At 44.1% G+C, this 20,032-nt stretch overlaps 1 protein-coding gene across 1 annotated transcript in view; it reads left to right on the forward strand.

Moving 5' to 3' along the window:
- Nucleotides 1-11,286, forward strand: part of cd151l (CD151 antigen, like) — a 20,685-nt gene extending 9,399 nt beyond the window's left edge. Inside the window, exons 4-8 of the mRNA XM_079664963.1 lie at nucleotides 4,551-4,625; nucleotides 7,205-7,309; nucleotides 9,015-9,173; nucleotides 9,908-9,994; nucleotides 10,113-11,286. Of these exons, the coding sequence (XP_079521089.1) occupies nucleotides 4,551-4,625; nucleotides 7,205-7,309; nucleotides 9,015-9,173; nucleotides 9,908-9,994; nucleotides 10,113-10,172 (486 nt within the window). The 3' untranslated portion in view covers nucleotides 10,173-11,286. The remainder of the gene's footprint in view (nucleotides 1-4,550; nucleotides 4,626-7,204; nucleotides 7,310-9,014; nucleotides 9,174-9,907; nucleotides 9,995-10,112) is intronic.
- The last annotated feature ends 8,746 nt before the right edge of the window (nucleotides 11,287-20,032 follow it).

Raw genomic sequence — 20,032 nt, forward strand, 5'->3', positions numbered from 1 at the left:
TGTAGTTCCGCCTTACTTTCTTTATTTTAATATCTCTCTGTGTCTTTCACACTATCTGTTTTTTAAGACATAATACAAAACTTTATTGTTCATTCACATGGACATTTGTTGCATAAAAAAAATTAACCGAATAACATTAAAAAACAAACGTTTGTTTTTCACTTTCTCTGCCATTTAATGAAACAAATATTCATATTAAATAAAGTTACAATTGAATGTATTAATAACAGAGCTTCGACTGAATATTCTTTATTCAATAAAGTGATTAATATTTAAGACTACCTTAGGACAGAAACATATTTTTGTGGAGCCCATGGGGACGTCTTCAATTTGTTGCTTTGTCCAAACAAACATCTTAAATCAGACAATATTAGGTTTTCAGCTTTATAAAAATGTCCTGGATTGAACAACTTGTAAATCTATAGACTTAACATTTCACTTCTAATTTAGGACTTAATGTAAATGAAGTACCGTACATTAGGTCATTTGCATAGAATATTAAACTTTTGCAGGATAATTAATTGCAACCTTTTTCTATTCTTCTATTTTTAAAATGATTCAAAGTATAGAATTCACTTCTTCATAGTCGTCTTTGTCAGGTTTCTGAGCTCGCAGTCCGCCTGCTCGACCGTCTGATGAGTCTTATGACTTAGTTATGATCATCGCTCATCACTTAGGACAGACTCCTTGGCTAACACAAGGGCAGGAGAGACAGATGAGGAGGGTCCAGTACTGTGTGCAGAATGACATTAAAGCATCCATATAGTATATAGTTTGAAATCTGTGCACGACTTGCCTGTGTGATTTGAATACATGGTGCATTTTATAGAGTTGAGATTGCAGCCATGAATCAAAAAGAAGGAATGAACTTGTCTTGAGGGGGGTCGCCAGAGGTTGCCAAAGATGGTGAAAATAATGGAGGTGTGTGTAAAAAGCAAATTCATGAACTGATCATGAGTTGTAGTACTTTTAACTTGTTGGAGCGTCTTCAAATAATTGTATTAATTACATTGGAAAGACCAATTATACCACAGCTGACATCTCATGCCTTTATTATGAATTAGTGAAAGACCCATTTATCCTTGGGCTGCTGCCTGCGCTCAAGAGGAAGATTATTTATTTACTAGAGAGTATCTCACTGAGCCAATGTCAGGAAAGGCAACCACACCAACATTATATCTTGTTGTATTGTATTGAGCCAAAGCAATTAATCAATTAGCAAATGGACTGAAAAAGAACACTTTAATTTCTGCTTTTCTATGTTTTATATATTTTTGAAATGTTTACTTTGGCCAAAACAAGCTATGTCACCTTTGACATCAGGAAATTGTGACGTCCATTTCTTTAACTGTTTATTTTTTTAATACACAAAATAATTTGTTCAATATAAAAAATGGTCATAAAAAAATCATTGTTTTTTTTTATATCTGAAGAAATGAATACGCTTTTATGAAACATTCGATCAGATTAGATTTATTGTCCCCAGGGGGAAATTCATTTTCACGGCACTGTACACAAGTCTTTAAAGACAATGATAGGACCAACTATTTGAGGAGTGATGTGATTATTGAAACCATCACTCCTTCACTAACTTCAAGTGTTGAGAAGTTCTGATTCAGCCCAGCAGGGGACAGATTGATCACGTTCCTCTCATGTAATGAAGAGCAGCATGTTGCAGTGAAGAAACGCATCACTGCCCATCAGACGGACTCTCAGCTGAAGTCAGTTTGATAATCACCAGCTGCTGGATAATTCTGCTTTAAGTTGAAGTCAATTTAAAGTTCCATTTGATGAGCTGCATGTGGCCAAAGAGTGCTTCATAAAAAGGTTACAGGATGACTCCTCTCAAAAGCCAAAACGTGTCCAACTGTTTTCTGTCGGATCAAAGTCACCTTCAGCGTGACTTCTACTCGCTCAGTAATTGTTCAAGGCGGCGGTAAAATTCTGATGAAGTCGGAAATGCAAACACAGAGCTGCATACTGATGTGTTGGTAATCGGGCTGCAGTTTGATGTTGGAGGGAAAACTGTGGTATGAAAGACGGACATAGAAACTGTTCAAATATCTTCTCACAACCTCAGCAAAACGAGTCTGTTTACCATGGGATGTTAGACATTTTGTAGTTCAGCCAGGGAGAGTGCAGCCAATGCAGACTCTGTACATATGAAGCTGCTGAGAGGTATGGCAGTAATTACACTGTGGCCTTAAGTCACCTGGGAGCAGAATGGCAGCTCAGACGTATAATATGTCTGTGTGTGTGCGTGTGTGTGGGAGAGAGACACAGAGAGAGTGTATGCCTGAGATCAGAAGGATTCCTCTGGAGTCACTGCAGTCTGAAACTCAGCCACCTCTCCACCCGCCAACAACATTTTCTCTGCCACGCTCTGTACACACCACTGCCCGTGTGATATCGGCCTGAGAAGCAAGCGTTAGTGTCTGAAGGAGAAAGCGTGGGCGAAAAAGACAAGTAGCCTACAGTAGAAAAAGTGGCTCACTCACCCAGTTGTTGTTGTTTGGCTACAAGTGAAAATATCTTCTGTACAGATGAGAAGTTTTCTTACTGAGAAAAAATTACGAAAATAAATAAAAACGTTGAGTCATACTGAAATCAATAAATTGCACCAAAGAAAAGTATAGCAGTATAGTCGACTGTCCTCCTGCTTCATCTCTCAAACACACATTTCATGCCTGACAGAAAATGTGATTTTGAGGCCGTAAATATCAAGTAAACATGTTATACCAAATTTGCTGATCAACATAAATATTTGTATAATATTACAATGAAACAGTTGTGATAAAGTTGTAATGGAAATTGTCTCAAGAAATTCATGTTATTCTGAATAACTATAGATAAAAAACGAATATGTTTATATCGATACATCAAAATGTAAGTATGAACCACAATCTCCCTCTTTGTGAGTCATGTTGTTTTGTTTAATCAGGTAAGTTGCTTTTTGGAGGAACCAGTACAACTGATCAGATCAAATCCTCACAGATAATGTTTACTGTCACAAGTTAAATAGTTTAGTTAAACTTTCCCTTAGTATGAATTTAGTATTTCTCTCTGTTGCCATGTCAACACAGCATCAAAGTGTGTCTCAGAGTGTGTTCAGCATTCAGCCTCAAAGCCTGTGAGAGATCTAATCAGCCGAGCGATCGAATCAAAGAGCAGGTCCACTTTACCGGCCTGATTTCCTCCCTCTGATAGCAGCGGGCCAGAGGAATTTAGGTCAAGGTTTGCTCTGATAAGATCGTCTTGTCTTTAATGCTGCAGACACTCCTGCAGACCTTCACTCTTAGCTCTCACGCGCCTGGTCACGAATCAGACACTGGAGATAAACTCTGAACAGCAGACCTCTCCAAAGGGCACACAGTGTGAGATCCACCTCTGAGCAACAACTCTGAGCTCTGCAGTTTCACGCTTTTAATAAATCAACTTTGTGGGAAAGAGCTGGATGTTCATATACAACCATAAATATCACGGAGCAGCTTTACTTGCGTTGCCTAAATGTATGTTTTTAAATCTGTGTTAGCAATGTTACTATATTGTTGTTATTATTATGCTATTAACCCTAAAAGGGCATACAGTGTGAGATCCACCACTGAGCAACAACTCTGAGTATTTGTATACTATTAACACACATTTAGTTAATCAATCCTCAACATCAGCCCTGTAATAAATCTTACTTTTATAAATCTACCAATCTGTGCCCAGGGGATCAGCCCCTTCCTACATCCAGGCCTTGCTTAGACCATACTCTCCAGCATGTGCACTTCGCTCAGCGTCAGCTAATCGGCTTGCTGCTCCTTCTCTGCGAGTGGGACCCAGGTACCCCTGTTTGCTATCCTGGCCCCTGAATGGTGGAATGAGCTCCACATTGACATCAGGACAGCAGGAACTCTGCATATCTTCCATCGCAAACTGCAAACACATCTGTTTCAATTGTACCTTGGGAATACAATTCTTTGGCGAACATAAAGAAAAATAAACATTTGAAAGAGTTAACTTATGACTTGTAACTAATTCACCAGCACTTACTATGGTATGACTTGCTGAAGTGAATATATCAGCACTTTCCTTCTTGTTCTGAGTTTTAATCTCTATTGTTTTTGCTCATATTGTAAGCCTCTTTGGATAAAAGCATCAGCCAAATGAAATGTAATGTAATAAATCATTTTTAATCTCACTTCTACAATTAACACATTTTTCTCTAGCTGTCAGGAGCTCCTTTATTTTATTTGTGCCATCAGCAAAAAAACAACCCAGGCAGTCTAACTTTTATTATTCATGAGCATTGTTTGTTCTCATTTTGTTGTCTTTTATCGACTGTCACAAACCTGCTCTGCAGTGGATCGACCTTCCCATATTTCAATCTCTAATCAATGTCTTTATATCATTGGAGCAGACTTTAGCCACTATGTGTTTTATGTTGTTCAAACCAGCTTCTAGCAGCGTTAGACTTTAAACACTCTGATTTTGTTCAGCCACCTGTCGCCTCATCACATTACCCTCCACTAACTGTGTTTTCTTCTTCTTCCCTCTGTCCTCAGTACTTCGTCCTGCTGCTGTGTATCTTCCTGTTGGAGATCCTGGCTGGCGTCCTGGCTTATATCTACTACCAGCAGGTAATCCCCTTGACGATCAAAAAAGTCCTTTCCAATATATTTTACAAGGCACCTGGGGATTTGATCTGTTTGTTAGGTTGTATGTGTGCAAGGATGGAACAGCAGCTCACAGATATGGGAAGATTAGATATAAAAAAAGTCATTTTAAATTGGACACAGATGTTAGCATATATTTTAAGTCACAATACAGTCTTCGCTGAGTTGTGTTTGTTTCGTTACTTCTTTTGACTTCTGATATTTGTTTAACCTCTTGGGTGGACGCCCGCCTGTCCTCATAGTAAATGATCACATGTCTATGTGTGTGTAAAAGCTGTGAAGTACTTTACTGGAAAATCAATAGAGCATGCTTGACACTTGTTACGTGCCTTTTTATCTGAGCATGTAGTCAGAAGAGTTCAAATACGACTGTTTATAGTCCCACGTGGCCTTTGCTGTGATTTTAACCACCGCAAAACCAACATGATAAATCAGTGTGGGGATTTATAACAACAAATATCATACTAAACTATTTTATTTTGGGAACATCTTGTCCTAACTTTATTAAAAATGTTCTCTAGGAATACTGTGTCAGAATGATTTGGATGCTTTTTATTAGTGTTTGGATTGAATTACAATCAAATAAAACCGTTACATCCCAAAAACAAACTAATTTTAAACTCTACTCACACAGGTTTAACACTGCATAGAGTACTAAACACTACAAAATGCACATATGTGATAACTGTCTCTTCTCATGTGCTGTAGTTGACTAAATCCGACAGCGTGTGAGTTATGACTGACTGCAGGGCAGGTAGTTGCAAATGAGAAGTTTTTTTTTCTCGTGTAATATTAATCTGACACGGCTCTGCAGCAGCGTCACCACCTCCTCGACTTGTCTTTAAGGCCCGTGGCTTGTAGCTCAGCAACAGGACTTTTCTCAGTCTAGAGGTGCACTGCCTTCATTGTAACATCCTCATTCATAATACACAACTCTCCTGAACACGAGCAGTCTCTCAGTAGCTCTCTGCTGTTTCCTAAAGGTCCTTTACCAGCTTCAAAAGATTGTTACTGTGTTACTAAATGCTTTAAAGCCACTCTCTTTCCTCCCTCTACTCTTCCTCCCTTGTTAACTGTTCCTGATTTCTTAATTTGTTGTGAAAACGTAACAATTGCTTTTAATTGCGAGACGCCAAACACACTTATTGAAGCTGCAGGTTCTCCACACTCGTCACCTAGAGTAAAGGGAAGCGACAGCAGCATCAGTTTGCAAACGTTAACACATTTCCTTCCTTTAGGAAAAGAAAGTAATAGCTGCTGAACTTCATCACTTGAAGGCAATCACAGCTACATCTGCAATTACATCTATTTTATGAAGCTGTTCTTCATGTGTAACATTTGTTTTCTTGAAAACTGCTTCTATCTTTGTACAGTATGGCCTGAGATCAACTTAATCACAAACTTGATTTACAGAGTTAAGCCAATTGTGTGTGTAGAAAAATGCTTCTGTGACCTGGTGTTCTGGTGACCTGAAACGCATGTAAAAATATTTTAAAAGTAATATAAACATTTGTACGTTTAAAAAAGGAAGGCGGTCCAATAGCAGCCATATAGAAGATACATAGCAGCTGTAGAAGTCAAATCAGCAGATGCTGGGCCGCTGTATAACTCAGTTTGTTTGGACCATTTGCCGAGTTTCATCCCCTCTGTCTCCCCCCTTCAACACTTGCACTCGAATAATGGCACTGGTAGCCCAGAAATATATTTTCTTTTTTTAAACACAGCAGATGCTATTATTTTCCTTACCTGTAGGTGGTGCACAATGTTGCTGTTACTTTGTTGAGACTCCCAGGCCAGCTGCAGTGTTGGGGCGATGGCTCCTAATTAGATGCTTAAACTCAGGTTAGCATGTATTTATGGTTAATGCCACATAAAGCTGTTCTCTCACACTCTGGCTGTTTCTTCTTACCGAGCCATTTCATACTGCCGCAGTGTCTCCCAGACTATCAACAGGTGAAATTAAATGCTCCCCTCGTCCTCTACCTTCCTCTTTGTCTTCACCTCCCGTCTCTCATCTCTCTCCGCCCTCCCCTCCTCCCTTCATCATTAATTCCCTTGATATCTCCTTCATGCTTTGATTTACAGTGGTTTCCCAGCTGGCTTGTTGCCATAGAAACTGAGCCCCCCAGACCTCCCGCTCCTGGAGTGTCTGCCGCTGGTCTCGAGAACAAAAAAAGAAACATACAGACTTTCTATGCCTTTACTTTCCTCTGCTCCTGTGTTGTTAACCTAATGTCCATGACGTGTATCGTCAGGAGGTGCTATACATCTCCTCAGTCAACAATTTCATCACTTGGTCATGCTCCATGCTGACCTAGGATTTCTGTGTTGCTATGTCATTGGCTGTTAGTGAATATAGTGTGTGTGTGTGTGTGTGTGTGTGTGTGTGTGTGTGTGTGTGTGTGTGTGTGTGTGTGTGTGTGTGTGTGTGTGTGTGTGTGTGTGTGTGTGTGTGTGTGTGTGTGTGTGTGTGTGTGTGTGTGTGTGTGTGTGTGTGTGTGTGTGTGTGTGTGTGTGTGTGTGTGTGTGTGTGTGTGTGTCAGCTGAATCAGGAGCTGAAGCAGAACCTGAGGGAGACCATGACCCAGAAGTATCAGCAGAGCACCCACGAGCACATCACCAGTGCGGTGGACAAGCTGCAAGAGGAGGTAAGAGTCTAAATACCAGGATGTAGAGTGGCGTGGATACAACTAACAATATAACAAGGTGGAGGTTCAGGCTGATGCCAACAATGATTTACATTATCATTTAGTCTTTTAATGGTTTGGTCTATAAAATATCAGAATTAGTGAAAATGTCCATCCAAGTTTCTCAAATCTTCAAATTTCTCGTTTTCTCAGTCCAGATTTAAAATAGGACATTTCCCAACAGACGAAGCAGGAAGTCTCTTTATTGGAGGGGCTGGAAACTACATTTTTTGCAATTTTACTATGAATGTGTCATAGCGTCTGTAGCTGAGGTACATTGAATTGTATTTTTAACATAAGCTCTTAAATGATAACCGATTGTAAAGAGTGCTGTTTTTTTCTGGCCCAAAATACATTGGTCACCGTCATTATTTTTAGCGAACAGCTTACGTGTGAGATTCTCATTGACTCTCTTGAGGCCTGTTGATTGGTTTTGGTACCCTATCATCCCATCAGATTAGAGATTTCGGTGATGAAGACGAGTCAAAAACAAATCCGATTCCAGTCTCCAGCTAAGCATGATGGACTTGTCTTCATCCTGTTTTGTAATTCACCCTCTATGCTTATACAAGACGACAGCACATGAAGGAACGGATAAATTTGAGCAGCAGTCGAGACTTCAGTTAGGTTCATGTATTATTCTCAGTTTTAAATTATGAGCTGCCCCGGGCTGTTAGACGTCAAGGAAGTTTACTACTCCAACTCCAATAAATTAGGGGTGAGGGAAAGATAGACTACTGTAAGAATCCAGATTCATTTTCTGTCATTCCTAATCTATTCACAACTTCCCAAAAAATATTTGTAACCCTTAGATGCTTAAGTCTTTTTTGACCCAGTGAGGTGGTTTTCTTAGAGTATCTTTCTAATTACATTATTTTATCATTTCATATTCCAGCTATTCCTCAAAATACATGTTTTGGATATCATGCCATTCAAATTTTTAATTTACATTTTAAGAAATTGTAGTTTTTGTATTACTACCCCAAGCTTTCATAAGTGGGTCAAAAATGACCCGCATGCATTTTCTATGGAATTTTGTTTTTTATAAATAGTGAAAAATTAAATATAAAATATTTCTAGTGTGATCCTAAATATTATACAAGTGATTTTTCTTAACCCAAATGACAATAATGGCATAAAAACACATATTATTCTAATACGGGTCCTTTTTGACCCACTTATGGAAGAGTGTAGGGTCCAGTCACTCGTGCATCTAAGGGTTAAATTAATGTTTATTTTCTTCTACAAAACAGCCCAGATATTAATACTCAGGGACAGTAATCCTACTCAACAAGTCTTTTGTTTTGTCCAAGGTGACAGTGTGAGTGTTTCTGATAAACTAAAAGGCAGCTATGTAAACACTAACAAGCTTAATAATGTTATTTATGAATCATGAGCCAAAGGATTGAAATTGATTCTGGAGATACTGAAGGGTTCACGCCCCTAAGCTAAGCAACTGCTTGCTGTAGCTCTTTATTAACCATACAGATCTCAGAGTAGTATGGATCTCCTCATATAACAACAGCTAATTAACCCAAAATGTCAAACTATTTCTCCAGCAAAATACCCATTTTGTATAAAAAGAATTGAACAATGTCTTTGTATACTTTTTTGCTACCATCAAAGTGGTCTAAAGATAGGCAATGTGTTTGTGTGTCTCCCTCAGTTTAAGTGCTGTGGCAGCAACAGTTCGTCGGACTGGGCTGAGAGCGTGTGGATCCGCTCCAGAGAGGCGGAGGGCCGCGTGGTGCCTGACAGCTGCTGCAAGAGTCTCACCACACTCTGTGGCCGCAGGGACCACCCGTCCAACATCTACAAGGTGGAGGTGAGAGCAGGATGGGGGCTTTACATAGCGGGGGGATCAGTATTTCTGTCATGTCTCAGCATGTCAGCACTGAGATGGGTGGTGTGATGGCAGTGATGGAGGAAGTATTCAGATCCTACACTTAAATAAGAGTGCTAATACCACACTGTAGAAATACTCCATAGGAGTCATGTTACATTTGTACAAATATGCAATTTTAGCCAGGAAAATGTATTTAAAGTATAAATACTTAATGCAGAAAAGTGCCCTCTGTATATGTGCATAATATACTATTATATAATAAATCATAACAAATAAAATATTTTCGCCTGAAAAATATCATAAATGGACAAAATAGTTGACAATTAATTTACCACCAGTTGACTAATTGATCAATCGAAAAATTATTAACTAATGGTTGTGCTGTTGTTGGATAATTTAAATCATCACAAAATACATTTTTATAAACGTTTGACGTGTTTTTTTTAATGCAGAAATCTCCATTTAAAGCTGTCAGATACATGTAGTGGAGTACAATATCACCCTCTGGAGTAGTGCAGTAGAAGTATAGTATGCAAAAGTGCAGTAGTTCCTCAATCTGTACAGTAGTATGTGTAGGTACTTGTACCTAGCAACATTTCAACATTGTATTAGAACAGCAGAGTTAGAAGAAATGTAATATCTGAGCATTATACACAACATTTGTTTGCAGTGAGACTCCCACATCAACATGACGACTCTTTGTTTTTATTAAGGGGGGGTGCATCTCCAAACTGGAGAAATTCATCCTGGACCATCTGAAGATCATCGGAGCGGTGGGTGTTGGGATAGCCTGCGTACAGGTGAGAAATAAAGTCAACTCTTTTTACAGTTTGCTCAACATAAATAAAGATTCAATAAACGTATATCCATGGTGAATTTGCTAAATTGTGTTTTTCTTCTCTGCCGTCCAACCCCCAGGTCATAGGGATGGTGTTCACATGCTGCCTATATCGAAGTCTAAAGTCAGAGCCGTACTAAAGAGAGAAGCAGAAGAAGAAACGTGTGGGAGAGGGAGGTACTCCAACAACACATGCCATACTCAAATAGCCCATAGGTTCTTTTCTTTCCCTTGCACATAGGGGAAGGAACATTTTGGCGAGGGATCAAATTGCACAGCTGAGGAACTCATTTTAGTAAACAAAGGGTGGAAAAACACTACAAGGTTTTTGAAGTAATTAGGCATTCCATTTGCAGCCTCAGCTACGTCTTCAAGATCACAGCGAAACCCTCAGAGAGAAACTGATGGGATTTCTAACAGAGATAAATGAGTGTGGGACAGCCTCCTAGGGACTGAAACTTTGTAGTTTTCTTCCACTCCGATTCCCTGCATGTACAATTGTTTGTGGACCAGGTGCTACACCCCAGAGTTGTGTTAGGATCAGTGGAGTAAAACTGGCACTCTGCAGGAAATGTAAACCCTGGTCCCAGCAGTGAGTCCCGCCTTCTGGAGCCCCCTAAACTGCAACAGCATTTGGATTCCTCTCTAACTAGCCAGTCATGCATTTCAAATATCTGTTCATTAGTGGCTTTTAAACTTTTACACTGTTCGGTTTTATATTTTGTAAATGGTTGTTTTCAACATTAGAGGTGCTTTCCTGTGAGCTATAATTGTTACCTATGTGTCTTCATATTGTCCTATCATGTTTGATCATATCATTTCTGCCACCTTAATGACCTGCTTTAACTCTGTGAGACAACTCAAGTTGATCTTAATAAAGTCATTATGATAATGTTACATACAAGCAGTGCCACTCATATTGCTCATAAGGAAGTGCCTCATGTTTGCGCCTTTTTTATACAAGGGATTTATCCACTGATGCCAAAGTTGTCAACTTTGTGTAAGGACCTACTGTCCCTCTTTCAGCCTTATTCACATTTCTATTGATGTCTCTCTTTTTAGATAGTTTTTATAAATTAACATTTGTTCACTTTCCTATAGACCATGAATATATGATTGTATTTAAAGGACACATGATAGTCACTCACTGTTTCCCATGTGCCTCAAAGATGACACTAAATTAATCTGCTGTATTTCTGTCTTTGTGATTATCCTGGTTGTATTTTAGTTTGAATAAACATTGATTAACAATAACATTTTGCTTCTGTGGTGCTTTCTCAGCAAAAGTCAGGTGAGATTTTGCAACATGAACGGTGTAACAAACAGCATCTCCATTTTTCATTCATTGAGACAACTGATATTATTTTCAATATCGTAACTGCCCAAACGTCCTTCACCTCACCTTGCCAGGGCAATTAATCCCTAAAACTATACAATTCTTGTGTAAAGACAACCCCCCCGTGTCTGTAACCAGTGGCCCTTACAGTATTGGCATCAGCTTACAGGTGCATTAGTGTATTAACCCAAAGTCATTTCCCTAATGTTGCTGTACTGTGGAGGTTTAGGATGTGAGCCATATTCTCCACGGCTACCACTGGAGTGTATTACCTATAGCATGACAGCTATACAGTCTGTAATGGGAGTTATTCTGCTGTTCAGTGCAAGCCCACCTCATTTGACCCCTTGTATCTTTTTGGGGTCCATCATTACTGTGAGCCACAGCAGTTACAGCGTGCAAACACAGGGGGGCAGCACCCGCCAGGCTTCCAGCGCCACAACACCACACTGATGAAAACAGCTGGTAAGAGTGTGAGCAATAACACCCAGAGGCTATTGAGGATTACCCCCTCCCTAAACACACTCTTCTCATTCAAAACGACAGAAAAGCTTTAATTTGGTCGCCCAAAGTGTCAGGAGGGGGGAGGGGGGAATGGGGATTTTTAAGGATGGTCACAATAACAAAGGTCACTTAGACATTGAACTTCATCTGCTTGTAATCTGTAAAGAACATTGAATGCATTCATCCTAAAATATGGTCAGAAAATCAAATGGCATGATCCTATATTGGTTTCTATTTCTCTGTGAGTGAATATGTCAGAGTAAAAAACATTTCCCCTCTGTGTAACAGGCGCACAATATAAAATGAAACAACAGAAATATGTGTGTATTGTCATAATACCCCTTGGAAGTGCTCTCTCAGCACACCTTGTGAAAGCTGAGTCATCCCTCAAAACGAGAGAGTCGTGTTTTAATTTATTTTTCCCTCACAAGGGGGGTGGGGGGTTCCGTAGTTAATGTTTCCATTGGAGTGAAAGTAGTTCAGCACATGGCAATTTTAAGAGGTTAACAGGGCATTTTTCCATGTAGCAGAGATCTGCGGAATGCTAGTCCTGCTCTTGACACAGTCGTCGCCTTCGGTTAGGTAGTTGCTTGAATTTGACTTTTAATAGATGACAGAAATTATGACAGGCCTTTGATCCACCAATGAGTCCCGACCAATCGTGCCCCACTGATGAAAGCCATAATAAATCTCCCTGACCCCTGCAGGGCGTGCGGGCCTGCCTGCCGCTCTTGCTGTTGTAGGATGACATTTTCAAAATATCTCCCACAATGCTCAGTTGTCTATCCAGTGCACCTCGTCCTGCTGGCCCATCCAGCAGAGAGCTATGTAATTTTCACTCCAGGAGGGGGCTCGTACAGCCTTCCAGCTTTTTCTTTTCCTGACAGGTGATTTCTGCGCCTACAAATAGGGGGCTGTGCTTCATCTGCAGCTGGTAACCCTTGCAGGAACATGCAGAGTCCCCCAAAGTCAGGGGACATGAGTCTTATTTTAGATATAGTTTGCATAATTTTCCTTAGTTTAAGCAGGACACGTCAGCTGCTGAGGTTAAGAATTTGTTGTTTCTGATTTGGTTTCACAGCAGTCACATTTATCATTCGCTATAATGGTTCCTGTCGTCAACGGGATCGGGTAGAGGTTAAGGTTAGGTAAGTATAGTTATGGTTTAGTTTAGGGTTACCTATGGAAACAACTGTACACTCCAAAGTTAAACACCACAAGTGATTCCCAACCTGTGGGTCAGGACCACTTAAAGAGTCCTGATGATGAGTAGGATTGGAAAAATATGCATATTTATTTATTTATTTGTTCCAATTTGTTGCCATTTCTGTGGTTTATTTGACTTCCTCAAGTACATAAACAATTAAATAATTCTGTATGTATTTGATAACTGTCCGGAGGTATGCCAAACTTTCACATGGGTCCGAAAATAGAGATTGCATTGTGTGAAGAGGTCACATGCCAAAAAGGTTACAGAGCGACTGTATGCCAACGTGTGTGTACATTACATAAAAAGACAAAGGGATGTCAGGAAAGCGCCACAGGTTATTCTGGAGGCAGAAATTAGCTGTGACTTTCAGACAGTTTACCCTGGGACTGGGTGTGAATAACGGAAGTGAAAAATATCTTGCTTTCATGTATAGCTGTATGAATGCTCTGCATCAAAACCTCTGCAGCAGGCTCAGACATCTCAGGTCATTTTCATTCAAGGCCTTGGCTGTTTACATTGTGTGTGTGTTTGTGTCAGGAGGGGGGGGGGGGGTAACAGATCTAATCATGAGTCTGTAGATGGCAGCAACACTCTTGGTCAATCTGTCTCAATAAAATGGAAAAAAGTCTCTTGTCTTGGCTGGGTCAAGGGCTGCCAACTGAAATTGAAATGAATTGGGATAATCCAGCTTGAAGGAAAAAATAAATCCAAAGTCTTTACCAGGAACAGTTGTTTCCACCTGTGCACATATTGTTGTGACTCAACAGATATGTTAGGTTTATTTATGTTTTTACTCTAGTTTTGTGTTTTGATCTTGTCACTTCCTGTTTTTATTTTGAAAGTAATCTTTCCTCTCATTCCAGATCTGAGGTTACCGACTGTAACCCCAGTTTCTATGAGTAAATGGCGCAGCCCTCTAAAGCTATCGCTATTGGGTAATCCCCCTGCGCCCCCGCGCAGCACTGAAACACTTGTAGTCCACGCCCACCCGCAAGGTGGGCCCCACCCACGGGCCTCCTTCCGGTATAAATAGGAAGGTGGCCCGGCAATCTGCTCCCATACAACATAACTTTTCTTCAGCTATTCGTAGAGCCAGTGTGGCCCCGCACTTAGAGGGCTGCGCCATTTACTCATAGAAGCTGGGGTTACAGTAGGTAACCTCAGTTCTATTTCGTATATGGCTTCGCCCTCTAAGGCTATCGCTATTGGGTTAAGGGCGAAGCATGATGTAGTCTGCGCCCCACTGGGTCCGCCCGGCACTAGAAGCACAGACATACCTGCTCAATAACACCCCCCTGCCTGATGTGCCATGCGTAATGGCTCATCACCGTACCTGGAACATAGCAAAACATGCCTATCTTCCCGACGGGGTGAAGGCTGGGAACAATACATACCGGCCGCTGTGAGAAAGTAGAGACGAAAGTCCCACCTCGTCCTGCGATCGTAGTGGGGGAACAGCAGCTCTCTGCGTGCAGACAGGCAGGAGAGCGCACAGCTGGATCCCTGACGTCACTCACTCTGACCAGGCACTCCGTACAAAGTGTGTTAGAGGAAAAAGGAACATCCCTCCTATAAGAGGGGAAATGGGCCGCTCTCCGCGTGCCAAAAGGCAGGAGAGAGGCGCACAGCTGGCTCCCTGACGTCACTCACCCCGACAGGACACCCAGTACAGGGTGTGTCAGAGAGGAATGGGAGACATCCCTCAAATAAAAATGAATAAATGAACAGGGGGAAGACCAAGATGCAGCCGTGCAAATATCTTCCACTGACATTCCTCCGTGCAAAGCCGTGGAGGAGGAAATTCCTCTGGTGGAGTGCGCCTTGATGTTCTCCAGGGGCTCCACCCCAGAGGAGACATATGCCTGTGACACAGCCTCACACAGCCAGTGTGACAGCCGTTGTGCAGACAGAGGTTGCCCGATCGAGCTCTCTCTATAGTGCACGAACAGGCGCTGAGAACGGCGCCAGGCCGCCGTGCGCGCCACATAGCAGGACAGCGCGCGCACCGGACAGAGGAGATTTAGAAAAATAGCGGGGGTAAAAACCGCGCAAGACACTGTTCCTGGGATGACAGGAGTGTTTCTTGTATCCCATGGAACTGCTGGGGGGAGAGGCTTCTCTGTGAAGTGCCGTAATGGTCTTCATGGTGACGAGCCACGCCATCGCTGCCGCTGCCCGTGAGGCAAAAGGGCTGCGAGGGAGTTTCCACACGCTGTCTCTCCTCATGAGGCGCGTACACGCCCAGGGGATGAGAGGTGTGTGCATGCTGTCCACACGAGGCGTTATAACGGTGCTCGTGGTTATTATGACCGTGTGTAGGAGGCATATCTGGGACAGAGGAATGCCGCGAGTTCTGCAGTTTATAAACCAATAGGTTAAAACAGCAGGCTTCTGCAGCGAATGAACCAACTCTGGAGTGTCCCCCTGTTGGAAGAGACTCAGGGGGATCATCACGTGACCAGCTGACGCCAACGCCGAGCAGCTGCGTCACGGAGAGGGCTGTGTGGGTTGTGACACGCCGGAGGAGAGCTGTCAGTTCTTCCCCTCGCTGCCGCGAGAGTCGCGCTCTCATGCTGGCTGAGTTTAACTCCACTCCCAGATAAACGATTGTCTGAGAGGGAAGAGGACAGCTCTTCTTCCAATTTATTATGAAACCCAGGCTTTGACAGATGCGATACGAGATGTACCGTATGTAAAGCGACTTCCTCCCTGGGGCGAGCCAGGAAATAGCAGGTCGTCCAGAGGAAAACCACATTCTCATCCCTCCTCTGTGTAGTGGCTCCAGCCTTCTCTACACAAATGCGAGGAGCCAGGAAATATCCGAACGGCAGACGATTGTCTGGTCTGATATTCCCTGAATGGAAAACGCAGGCATTTCCTGTGTTTCGGGATGATGGGTACGTGGAAGTATGCATCCTTCAGGTGGAAGTATGCATCCTTCAGGTGGAAGTATGCATCCTTCAGGTGGAAGTGAAACAGTCGTCCTGGTGAAAACATTCCAGCACCTGTTTGATCGTCAGCATGTGGAATACTGACAGATCCAGGATGTCTCATTCCCCCAGTCTTTTTCGGGATTAGAAAAATAACGGGAGTGAAAACCCCTGATTTTCCTCCCTTTGAGGAACCCTGGAAATATCCTCTTTCAACAGGAGTTCCAGCAGCTCGGATTGGAGCGCAATACATAGCTTCTGGGAGGACAGGAGTGTTTCCTGTATCCCATTGAACTGGGGGGGTGGGGGAGAGGCGAACTGCAGGACGTATACTCTGCTGATCAGCCTGCTCATCCATCTGTCCATCAGACATACGCGCTGCCACTCTGAGAAACACTCTAAGAGCGGGCGCACATGCTCGGGATGTTCTGTGGTCGTCATGGCAACGAGCCACGCCAGGGAGTCTCCACACGCTGCGTTTCACTCCGGCTCTCATCATGAGGCGTGTACACGCTCAGGGGATGAATGGAGGTGTGTGCAGTGCTGTCCACACGAGGCGTTATAACAGCGCTCATGGGTTTATTATGACCGTGTGTAGGAGGCGTATCTCGGACAGAGGAATGCCGCGAGCTCTGAAGGTTATTAACCGAGGTTAAAACCGGCAGGCTTCTGCAGCGAGCCCTGCTGTCTACTTAATCAACAGATTAGTGGCAGCCGGCTTAATTAGCGAGCTCTGCAGGTTATTAACCGATAGGTTAAAACCAGCAGGCTTCTTGCAGCGAGACCTGGCGCCGTGGCGCTGCGGGTGCTACCGCTGGGGGCACTCAGCCTGGAATACTGCTCATTCCCCCGTTCTGGCTTCTCTGTGATGCCATTGCCCTCGCCGCCACTGTGAGGCGAAAGGGCTGCGAGGAAGCCTCCACACGCTGCGTTTCACTCCGACTCTCATCATGAGGCGCGTACATGCTCAGGGGATGGATGGAGGTGTGTGCAGTGCTGCCCACATGAGGCGTTATAACGGCGCTCATGGGTTTATTAAGGCCGTGTGTACGAGGCGTATTTCGGACAGAGGAATGCCGCAAGCTCTGCAGGTTATTAACCGAGGTTAAAACGGGCAGGCTTCTGCAGCGAGCCCTGCTGGTAATCAACAGATTAGTGGCAGCCGGCTTAATTAACGAGCTCTGCAGTTAATTAACCGATAGGTTAAAACCAGCAGGCTTCTGTAGCGAGCCCTGGCGCCGTGGCGCTGCGGGCGCTTCCGCTGGGGGCACTCAGCCTGGAATACTGCTCATTCCCCCGTTCTGGCTTCTCTGTGATGTGCTGTAATGGTCGTCATGGTGACGAGCCACGCCATTGCCCTCGCCGCCGCTACCCGTGAGGCGAAAGGGCTGCGAGGAAACCTCCACACGCTGCGTTTCACTCCGGCTGTCATCATGAGGCGTGTACACGCTCAGGGGATGAGTGGAGGTGTGTGCAGTGCTGTCCCCGTGAGGCATTATACCGGCGCTCATGGGTTATTATCACCGTATGTAGGAGGCGTATCTCGGACAGGGGAATGCCGCGAGCTCTGCAGGTTTATTAACCGATAGGTTAAAACCAGCAGGCTTCTGCAGGGAGCCCTGCTGTCTACTTAATCAACAGATTAGTGGCAGCCGGCTTAATTACCGGCTCCGCTTCCTCGGAGGCTCTCGCGGAGCAGACCAGGAGCGGGGGAGCTTCACTCCCCTTTGACTCGCCGCCGGGAGACCCTGTCTCTGGGGTGGCGGGGGAGCGGAGACGTGGGACGGAGCCCCTGCAGCCGCCGGGGCGGTTGCTGTGGGCGTCTCTCCGCTTGCGGCCTCCTGTGGCCGGCTGGCGAATGCTGTCCACCTGTTCCGCGGCCGTCTTCATGAACTGGGGTCCGAACAGCCCGTCCGGGCTGATTGGAGCGTCCAGTAGCACTTTTCTGGCCGTCTCCGTAACAGACGCCGCCGCGCTGTGGTGACGGAGAGGGGGAAAGCATGTTCGGCCGCCAAGCTGGCACCCTGCTCCGACTCTGTTTCCCCCGTCCGGGGGAAAGGAGGGAGGGGAGAACCGAACGGTGAACCGTGGAGGGAGGCGGGGCAGGAGTTGCTTCGGACTCCTGCCCGGCAGTCTGCCCCAGGGACACGAGGCCCCGTCCGCGGGCTCGTAAGCCTGGACGGGCCAATCGTCCTCCTCGGCCACAGCGGCAAGAGTGTCCGCTCTCCGCTTCCTGTCGCCCGAGGGGAGACGAGCGCAGTGCATGCTACCTGCTGGTTTGGAGCCGCGTACGCGTGCTCTGACCCCCGGCAGGATTCGCATACTGCTTTTATCTCTGCAGGTCATAAGTCATTATGAACCCAGAGCCACATGAGGGACAACCACGGACACAGTTGTTGCTCATGATGATTCTCAATTGCTGTGCTTCAGTAACTGTGCTGGTTTGCTGAAAAAAAGAGGGAGCAGATTGCCGGGCCACCTTCCTATTTATACCGGAAGGAGGCCCGAGGGTGGGGCCCACCTTGCGGGTGGGCGTGGACTACAAGTGTTTCAGTGCTGCGCGGGGGCGCAGGGGGATTACCCAATAGCGATAGCCTTAGAGGGCGAAGCCATATACGAAATAGAACCCACATTTCCTGCCTTTGTGTGTTTCCCGCCCTTGAAATTGCTTGGCCCTGCCCTGATTGTTTTCACCTGTGCCCATCCCCCTCACCTATATATAGCACCGGTGTTTCTTTGTTACTTTGTCAGTTCGTTATGTTTCATGTCGTGAGAACCTGGGCCTTTTTGACTCCTGATACCTACCTTGAGATTTAGACCTTTTGCCAAGTGAGTTTTTGTGTTGCTGTACAACTTAGCTTTGGCCATTTAACTACTTTCTATTTTTTGAAAGTACGATTTAAGTTTTGTTATTAAAGAACATTCTATTTTTGGACAACTGTCTTCGAGTCCTGCTTTTGGGTCCTACGTCCTGTGTCTCGGTCCATAACACATATGTAAGGTTTCAGTGTTAGATTTCTGTTAGTTTATTGTTTTGTGTTTATTCTTGTGGCCTTGCATTTTATTTTGATGTTGACTCTGTCCTCTCTTTTCAGGTGTCTACACTTCCTGTTGTTCTCCAGAGACTCCTTGAGAACAATTTGTTTGTGAAAGCCGAAAAATGTGAGTTTCATGTCAACTCAGTGTCATTTTTGGGCTTTGTTATCTCTCCAAACAAAATGGAAATGGACCCAGCTAAAGTCAGCGACGTGGATAGATTTAGTTTCACTCTGTCATATCGACCTGGTTCACAGAACGGAAAGCCTGATGCACTCTCCAGAATGTATGATCCTCAGCCAGACCCCAAGAGTCCAGAACCCATTCTGCGGCCTGACCGAGTGATAGGGAGTGTGACCTGGCCCATTGAAGTCAAGGTCAAACAAGCAAACAGTGGGAATCCTGTCCCTAGAGGGTGTCCTCAGAATCGCTTGTTTGTGCCGGAACAACTTAGATCTCAAGTTGTTCATTGGGCCCATACGTCTGTACTTGCCTGTCATCCTGGAAACAAAAGGACCCTTTTCATGGTGAGACACAGATTCTGGTGGCCGGCGATGTGGAAGGATGTTGCAGAATATGTGCCAGCGTGTCCTGTGTGTGCCAGGAACAAAACTTCTCGGCAAACTGCGGCAGGTCTTCTCCAACCTCTGCCCATTCCCAACAGACCATGGTCTCACATTGCGTTGGACTTTGTGACAGGATTGCCAACATCGGCAGGTAATACCACCATACTCACTGTGATTGATCATTTTTCTAAAATGATACACTTTATCGCCATGTCCGAGTTACCTACTGCCAAAGAAACAGCAGAGGCCATGTTGTCCCATGTGTTTAGGATCCATGGTTTTCCCAGTGATGTAGTTTCAGACCGAGGCCCACAATTCGTGTCACGTTTTTGGAAGGAGTTTTGTCGCCTAATCCAAGCCACTGTTTGTCTGACCTCCGGATACCACCCACAGTCGAATGGACAAGCGGAGAGGATGA

Source organism: Notothenia rossii (genome assembly GCF_949606895.1).
Source record: "Notothenia rossii genome assembly, chromosome: 2".
Classification (NCBI taxonomy): domain Eukaryota; kingdom Metazoa; phylum Chordata; class Actinopteri; order Perciformes; family Nototheniidae; genus Notothenia; species Notothenia rossii.